Source organism: Polypterus senegalus, chromosome 12 (assembly GCF_016835505.1).
Source record: "Polypterus senegalus isolate Bchr_013 chromosome 12, ASM1683550v1, whole genome shotgun sequence".
NCBI lineage: Eukaryota > Metazoa > Chordata > Cladistia > Polypteriformes > Polypteridae > Polypterus > Polypterus senegalus.
The window spans coordinates 94,521,450-94,530,556 of NC_053165.1; the positions used below are offsets into that span (position 1 = coordinate 94,521,450).

Sequence of the window (9,107 nt, forward strand, 5' to 3'; positions counted from 1 at the left end):
ACTTTTTGGCACCTCCCGACTTTGCAGAATGGCTTTCACTACAGACCAATTAGTAAATATGATATCAATAAAGTAAAATAAATAAACCAGACCAAAGTAAAAAGAAAAAAAAAAAATCCCGAGAGGACCATTGTACTATACGCATTAGAAATCGCAGCAACAGCATTCCCACCCACATTTTTATAGACTTTTAAGTAACCTGACAATAATAAGTACTATTGATCATGACTTCATTGGTAACCTGACACTAGTCCATCATTGACGTTGCTAAAGTATTCCATATACTTAGAGATCCTAGTCTAAGGTTGAGAGGAACAGTTAAAATGAATCACTGACAGGTCTAGTAAGCGTCTTTGGCTAGAATTCAGCTTGCTCTTTTGAAGTGGACAATCACCCCCCGATGCAAGAGCGTTCATAGACAAAGGCCAGTGCATGGCTAAACATGCTGAACAAAGGCTGGCCCCAAGTTTTATGGGAATGCTTCTCTTTAACTTGGTGTTTCTCTCTGCTGTCAGTACAAAACAGTTGGGATAGAAAAAAAAACAAGATGCCCATGTTATTTACCAAACTAAACGAAAAGGAAAAGCTATTAACACCATACGCTAATTCAGTAATTACATCTAGGAACAGAAAGTAAATCATCTCTGCCTTATAATCAAGCAACCAGTTATCATACCACTGGCATTTCAAATTAATATCTGAAACTTACATTTAAACATTGAACAACCATACCTTAGAATTCGGAAATGCTTGATTTTGTTTTCTGTAGCACATGATCTGCTTGTGTATGTAGGCCTTCTGGTCCTGTTGAGAAATCCATGAATAGCGGGGGTAAGGTACTCTGGGGTTTGGGAAGGTATCCAGAGAGTTGATTTCTTCAGATTTTTTCTCTGAGGATGTATTTTGAGATTGTGGTGTAATAATCTGTTTCTCTGGCTTTTCTGCTACAGACTTTTTTGATTCTTGGCTAGAAAAACATAAAACAGAAAAATGTCTTTTTTGGTCATTTCACAAAATTAACTAAGTGTGACATAAGAAAATACTAGAAGATTTAAAGTAAATACCAAATGAAATAAAAAAAAATACATGCTATTTTTCATACCTTTGTGTCATAATAAGTTCTTTAACGGATGGTGCCATGGAGAATTTTTCAAAAGCATCTTTGGAAAACTGTAGCGTACTGCTATCTACAGGTGTAGTATTCCTATTAAAAGGGAAAAACACAAATTTATAGACTTATTACTGGCATGTCTACAGTGTACAGTAAACTTTCTACTTGCATGGGCTAATCCAGGGGTTCTCAACGTCAGTCCTGGGGGCCCACTGTGGCTGCAGGTTTTTGTTCAAACCAGCTTCAATTTTTAACTGGACTCCTTGGCTAATTAAGTGAACTCTTATTTGCCAGATTCTGTGTTTTGGGAAAATTGTAGAAATTAGAAAACTAAGTAGTTGCAGCCTTTGATTATTCAGTGTTGTTTGCTTGGCTGAGCGGCACAGTGGATAGCGCTGCTGCCTCGCAATTAGGAGACCCGGGTTCGCTTCCTGGGTCCTCCCTGCGTGGAGTTTGCATGTTCTCCCCGTGTCCACGTGGGTTTTCTCCCACAGTCGTCCCACAGCGATCGGTTCATAGCGTGCATTGAGGCAATGTTACTTTTCTTGGTGGTTTATTAAATTACGGATTTTTCAAATGTTCATTTTTTCCCTGTGCTTAAAACTCATTAAAAAAAAAAAAGTGTTTTTAGCGAGCGGTTCCTAGCACTATAGCGTGAACTATTGCAGTGTTAGTTTTCTCTGTTGTTCAAGGTTTTCTCAGTATTATTCAATGTTTTTACATTTAGTTTACTATTACGCTGTGCATTCTATGGTATGATGAACTATATTTGTGCTTAAAAACTAAAAAAATATATATTTACATACAGTTCGTACGTTCTGGAACAGATTAACTGTATTTACATATAATCCTATATGGGAAATTGCTTCGGTTCACGACCAAATCGGTTTACGACCAGAGTTTTGGAGCGAATTATGGTCATGAACCGAGGTTCCACTGTACATGTCGCCACTCTCTGGCACTATGATTAAAGTGTATAAGAAGCTTAACTCAAAATTGCAATTATACTGAAAACCTAAGTATTACAACTCAGAACTAAAATTATTAAGTTGTTTCATTATCCTCATTTATAACAGCCCTGAACAGCATTTTTCAGTGCAATAACATTTAAATGAAATCCACATCCACTTCAAAGGATAAGGCTTTGGTTTCATACTAAGCAGCCTCCCACATACTTAAAAATTGATTAAATATACATTTGTAGCAATCCAGTGCCACTCAAATTCATACCATCATAGGAATGGTGATTTGTTTATTATTTTTTTGGTGGGGATTCCAGGAACACATCCAGCCTTGGCCCGAATTGCACCACTCACACACAGAGACACAAAATACAGAAAATCACAACATAAACCATGTCCACAAACAGTCCAAAAGCAACAGTAGCGGATAAAGTGGAATGGAGGAAAAGATGACGATCCAGGGAAGTCTTCTGTAAGTAATGTGATAAACAGTCCTATAGGGCTGCAACTAATGATTACTTTGGTAGTCGACTAATCGCTCAATTTATCTTTCGATTAGTCACGATTATTTCATGCCTGACTATTTTGATGCCTGCGACCAGTGGTTGCACATTCGGTCCTGGGCTCCAGTGCATGTCTTATCTCATCTGCTCACGTCGGTCAACCTGTGAATGTCACCCTGATGTCTCTGCATTAACATGATTAAAATTAATAATAATCGAATTAAAATAACCAGTGAAACATATGAATTTGAAAATAATCAGATGTTTTTATATTAGTGTGACCATCACAATAAAAAAGAAATACATTAAACACAAACTAAAGTGCAACTAGTCTTTAAACAAAAAAAAGTGCATTTAACTTAACTAAAAAATACATCATTAAAACTGAAACGTTTTTCATATTTTAGTAATAAATGACAAAATGTAGACAAACTACATAATGTGTAAAGCCTGAAGTGCAAAGATCAAATAACCACTTTCACAAAAGGTTCAAGGATGATATAACAGCTTGCGTGGTGCAGCGGTAGGAATTGCTGACTTATAATCAATAGTCCACCGGTTCGTTCCCGACTGCCTCGTATATTTACCGTTTTGAGTAGTGAGTTGCTCTTATTGTTAATATTATACAATAAATACATACATTTGATTTGTGTCTCACGCCTTCTGGTGTCAGCATGCAGCACCAGGGAGAAAAAAAATATATATGTGACATTTTGAAGAAATCATTGTATGACCTGAATAGTACCAATCAGAAAACATCATCACACTAATGCAATATTATTTGAAAACGAACAGAACTGACCCTAACTAACAGCGCCAGCATAAATTCTCAAGAGACGGCGGCACTACATCTCCAGGATGCTTTTGTTTCAGATGCTCATGCAGCGCAATGGTGCTGCTGTGAAAAGAAAGCTCCGCTTTACATAATCTGCATTCAATTTTTTTGGTGAAGTGCTCCCACACTTTAGAAAGTTTCTGTCTCAATTTTTTTCCATCTCCTTCCCCCTACTCTATCCGACTCGCCATTGCAACCATGTTTATTTTCTTCTACATTCTTCTGCTCCTCAGACGTCGTTCTTCATTGGTAGGACTGTGTGCAGTCTTGACAAACAATAACAAACGATACTGCCCCCACACGTTCATGCAGTGCATTGCAATTACAAAAACCAATGTGGTTCTTTGTGACTGGAGCCACTATTGAAGGTTATGTTTATGCGTCAATGATTTTTTGTAGTCAACGCCGTCGATTAGGTCGACTAATTGTTGCAGCCCTACATTCATACTGGTAGTCCCGATGCAGTGATGGGTGAAGAGATCTGGGGAGCGCTCGCTCTGAGGAAGTACAACAACCAATCCAACACTACTCACATGACAGGCAGGCACGAGACAGTTCATACATACATCCTTACAAGTTTGACAATCCAGGATAAAAACTACATTTCACAGGTGGTATTGCAGACGAGACAAACGGGTGAACACACACACACACAAACAACGGAGCATCCCTTGTGAATTAGCTGGCCCCATTTTAAAGTTCCCCACCAGAACTTCTGGTCTCCAGCAGCCCCTACGCCCATTGCAGATGTCCAATAAGGGCAATACCCTCTGGGCAGCTGGGAAATGGAGTCCAATAATCTGTAGCACTGCTACACATTACATAAATCTCTACACCTTTAGCAGAGACGTGGTCTTAACATCTGAATAACGCCTGCAAAAAGTATCACAGGGTACAGTGGAACTTCGGTTCACGAATGTCTCGGTACACGTACAACTCGGTTTACGACCAAAAAGTTCAACAAACATTTGCCTCGGTTCACGACCACACACTCGGTTTACGAACAAGCCAGTTTCCCTTTTGGTTTGTACATGTTCAGTCTCTCCCTGTGCATTTCCTGTGCAGCGAGTGAGCGAGAGAGAGAGCGACACACAGGCAGTGCAGCGCTCACGCACACACACAGGCAGCGCTAGAGAGCGCGGGACACACACAGGCAGCGCTAGAGAGCGCGGGACACACACAGGCAGCGCTAGAGAGCGCGGGACACACACAGGCAGCGCTAGAGAGCACGGGACACACACTCACAGAGGCAGCACGAGACGCAGACACACACACAGGCAGCGCGAGAGAGAGCTGGACGCATTAAGGTAGGGAGGCAGTTAAAGAATGCACTGGGCTTGATTTTGTTTTCACTTCTGTTTCCAGCGATCGGTTTGTAGCGTGCATTGTTGCAATGTTATTTTTCTTGGTGGTTTATTAAATTACTGATTTTTTCAAATGTTCATTTTTTTCCCAGTGCTTAAAACTCATTAAAAAAAGTGCTTTTAGCCAGCGGTTGGTAGCGCTATAGTGTGAACTAATTGCAGTGTTAGTTTTCTCTGTTGTTCAAGGTCTTCTCAGTGTTATTCAATGTTTTTACATTTAGTTTACTATTACGCTGTGCATTCAATGGTTTAATTAACTATATTTGTGCTTAAAAACTTAAATATATATATTTACATACAGTTTGTATGGTCTGGAACGGATTAATTGTATTTACATACAATCCTATGGGGGAAATTGCTTCGGTTTACGACCAGAGTTTTGGAACGAATTATGGTCATGAACCAAGGTTCTACTGTATCTTATACACAACAAAACATACTGGAAAAAAAACAAAATGTGTATTAAAAAGCATTTTTCTCATCTTTACAATGCAAGCATAAAAGTATCTTCAAACAAGTGTCCCAAAAAGGTAAATCTTCAAACACATTCTGAGAACAATTTTTCTCTCTCTTTCATTTTATTTCCTAAAAGAAGAACTTTATAATGGTATGTTACTCAATCAAACAATTGACACAATTGATAACTTATTTACTTCAAAATAAACATAGAGAAAACAAAGGAAAAAAGTAAAACAAAATTCAACCCACGGTTAAAAGAAAGAGAAAAAGAAAAGAGAGACATGAGTAAACAAAAAAAAAACAACTTTTAAACAGAACAACAGCATAAGAGTTAATTACTATTCCAACATGTGTATTCTACAATATCATTAATGAATTCTTTACATGTTTCAAAAGAGAGATAAATAAGACCAATGAAAAACTTTTAGTTGAACTACGAACAAGTATATTGAACTGGAGTGTATTCCACTCATTTTTGAGATGCTGACTGACCCGTACCCAAGGACCTTTGAAAGATTTTTACATATTGTTGAATGACTGTCTGAATCTCCATCAAGACTAACCAGCATAGAATTTGGGATAGATATGGATGCAAGATGTGGAAAGCTGGATTGGTTTCTTTTAACAAAAATTCTTTTTAATATTATTTGGTAAATATTTCATTCAAATGTGCGAACAGATCAGAAGTAGACCTTAATTTAACAATTCCTTACTTAATGTTTGTTATATGTAAAGTCTCTAGAGTTGGTTTTGCGTGTTACACATTCTATGAATCAGCTAATTAAGAGCGTGTTCCACTAATTTTCCCAGGTGCTGATTGAAAGGTCCTTTTTCAACATATTTGTTATGTGTAAAGTCTCACTTAGGTTGCAAAGAGCTTTCCAACCTGTTGTTCAATGATTTCTATTGTTTCAAAATATTATTGTTGTTGTTTATTTACTTTTTGATAGCTTCCTTTGTTCCACTTTCATATTTTGAATGTATTATTTAAATTGTTTTATATAACATGCTTTGTATAATATTGTATTTTAATTAATCAAATAAAGAAAAAAAAAAAAACACCAACATTAGGCGGGTTGCTACATAACTACAAAGAACTCTTGACTTCTCGACATCGAGCCTATAACACGGATATAAGGATATGTTGTAAACGTATTGCTTGACACTACCCTCTAAAAATACACATTAATCACTGTTCTCCACGAGTGGCACGGTTCCGTAGCTGTTGATGTTTATTTTTAAACACGGCAATCAAACGTCTAAAAGACATGTTTGTTTTTAGGATCCAACATGCTGGAACTACTTCATTCACATTTAATCGCCTTCAAATGAACATCTGGACAGGTTGGACCATCTTACTTATTGTCTATGACTGCAGCAGTTCTCCAGTATCAAAGTCACAGGTTCTTATGTGTGAGGGTGATTGTTGTTTGCTTTCTTATTTATAAATGTATCTATCGAGCTTCTGTAAAGTTCTCATTCCCCCTTGGGGACAAATAAAGTAAAGTATAGTACAGCTATCTGTCAACTAGTCAACATCGAGCATACAGCAGTGGCCATATGCCCATCTCTGTCCAACGTCCCCTACACGAAGCCAGTTCTGAGTCGCCAGTTAAACTATCGTTTATTTCCACATTTGCACTGAGAGAAGCCCTCGTGAATATAAAACAAAACTGGTGGGGAGACAAGTGGTAACCTTTATCAGTATGCTGCACTAAGTACAACGCAGCATCCTTCTATATAAAAGCGGTTGGGATTGTCCTTCCGTCCGAGTTCCACACATGCCCCGTCCATTTTGCAATGCACGATGGGATTTGTAGTTTCGTTTTTCCAGGTAAAAGATGATTTTCTACTCCAGACTGTGCGATATCTTCTTCTTCTTCTTTCTTACTATATAAAAGCGTTCGAGATTGTCCTTCCGTCCCGTGAGTGGAAAGCGTAGCGGTATTCCGCTTATCACAGACTAACTACTTGCAGCTTGCGATACGAAGCGACATGATGTGAGCAGAGTTCTGGTGCTCCCATCGTTCCCTTGCTTATGTGTGCGATGCGCTGGAAAAATAGACAAAATTATATCTCTGGAAATAATTAATGTTGATGGAGTACAAGTGCCTCACCGCATAGTAAATATCAGGGGGGGTTCAAAAGGGCGACCTCAATACAGACAAAAAGTTTAAATTTCATCACAAAAATAACAGAAACTACGAGTATTAAAGTAATACCGCTCAAATGCAATATAACCAAATTAATGAGTTTGTATAAAATATCAAATTGATCTACATATTGAATTGCCTTAAGAAGTGGTCAACTTAAAAGGCGGGTGAGCCTAGTTTAAAGATAAACGCTGCAGTGGGATAAATAAAACAGACGTGTGAATACATTTACAGAAGCCATTTAAAAATACTGCACTAAGAATTACACAGTAAATATACACGCAGCATTTAAGTAAATATAATAGATATAGAGATACACTTACTGAAGCCCTATTAAAGTGACAAATGTCTAGTCTTGTATAACAGAAACAAACCAATAGGGAAATGCTGCACGTAGAATAATGCAGCGCTTGAAGAAACACTGTGCAGTCCGATAAATAAAATAGATATGCGGATGCATTTACAAAAGCCATTTTAAAAAGTGCTGTCCTGTGAACAATACAGTATTTAAAGATGCACTCAGCTGTCAAATAAATATAATGGATATGCAGATACATTTTACTGAAGCCATTCAAAAAGTGGCAAACGACTAGACTTGCATAACAGAAACAAAACAACATTGAAAGTTATAGCTCGCGTAAAAAATAGCATCACTTTATTCGGTGAATATCATTACGAAAAAAAGCAGGGCAAAATTAAAAAACATTTATATAAATCTTACCAAGTCAACGCCATTCTAAAATATTAAACAAAGTTTCGGTACTCCAACGACATCACAACGCTCCACTCGCAAGCTCTCTTACTTCTGACTGACAGCGCAATTCATTCCATTTCGCATCTCGTCCTTGTTATACCACGTGTCAGGTTTGTGTCACGTTTTATTCGTCCCCTCGGAAACAAACTGTAATCCAAAAATCCCCCTGTTGGAAACACCATAGACATATATAGAAAAATGCCGCATTCACTGAGTTGCCCCGTCGACACGATAACGTCAGCGCGTCTGCCCTATTGCGAGTGGCAAAAGTGTAATTTAAACTAATACAGGTAGAAATGAAAAACCGGGTTTTCTGATGAAAAAACAATAACGTTTGAAACAGTATCGTTTACATACGACAGATTTTGGCGAATCGTTTACATTTAATTATTTATATCCATTTATACACTAATAATGGCAATTATTAAATAATAATAATAATAATAATATTATTATTATTAATTATTATTATTAATTATTATTATTATTAATTATTATTATTAAATAATTCCTCCCATATAAGTGACATTTCTCGGACTGCCTTCTTCCATCTCCAAAACATTTCTAGACTTTGTCCTGTTCTTACGCAACACAGTACTGAAGTATTGGTTAATGCCCGATTCACCTCACGTATAGATTACTGTAATGCTATTCTATCTGGCATCCCACAAAAACCTATCCATCACTTACAACTTCTTCAAAATTCTGCTGCCAGGATAACCTGCTGTTCTAAATCCACTGAACATATTACACTTACTCTCTCTCAACTTCATTGGCTCCCTGTTAACTACAGAATACAATACTAAATACCGCTCTTAACGTTTAGAGCTCTCCACAACCTCACTGATCTCCTCCAGACTGGCACTCGTCTCGCTCACTCAGATCCTCATCTGCAGCTTTACTTTCTGTACCCCACGTCAGACTCAGTGCTATGGGAGCTCGAGTGTCTCTCCTAGTGCTCCTCAA

At 37.7% G+C, this 9,107-nt stretch overlaps 1 protein-coding gene across 1 annotated transcript in view; it reads right to left on the minus strand.

Annotated features, from left to right (window-relative positions):
- Positions 1 to 8,226, minus strand: part of ice2 (interactor of little elongator complex ELL subunit 2) — a 60,989-nt gene extending 52,763 nt beyond the window's left edge. The window contains exons 1-3 of the mRNA XM_039772966.1: positions 8,109 to 8,226; positions 1,103 to 1,204; positions 733 to 967 (exon numbers count right to left, since the gene is read on the minus strand). Of these exons, the coding sequence (XP_039628900.1) occupies positions 733 to 967; positions 1,103 to 1,204; positions 8,109 to 8,122 (351 nt within the window). The 5' untranslated portion in view covers positions 8,123 to 8,226. The remainder of the gene's footprint in view (positions 1 to 732; positions 968 to 1,102; positions 1,205 to 8,108) is intronic.
- Positions 8,227 to 9,107: the final 881 nt, after the last annotated feature.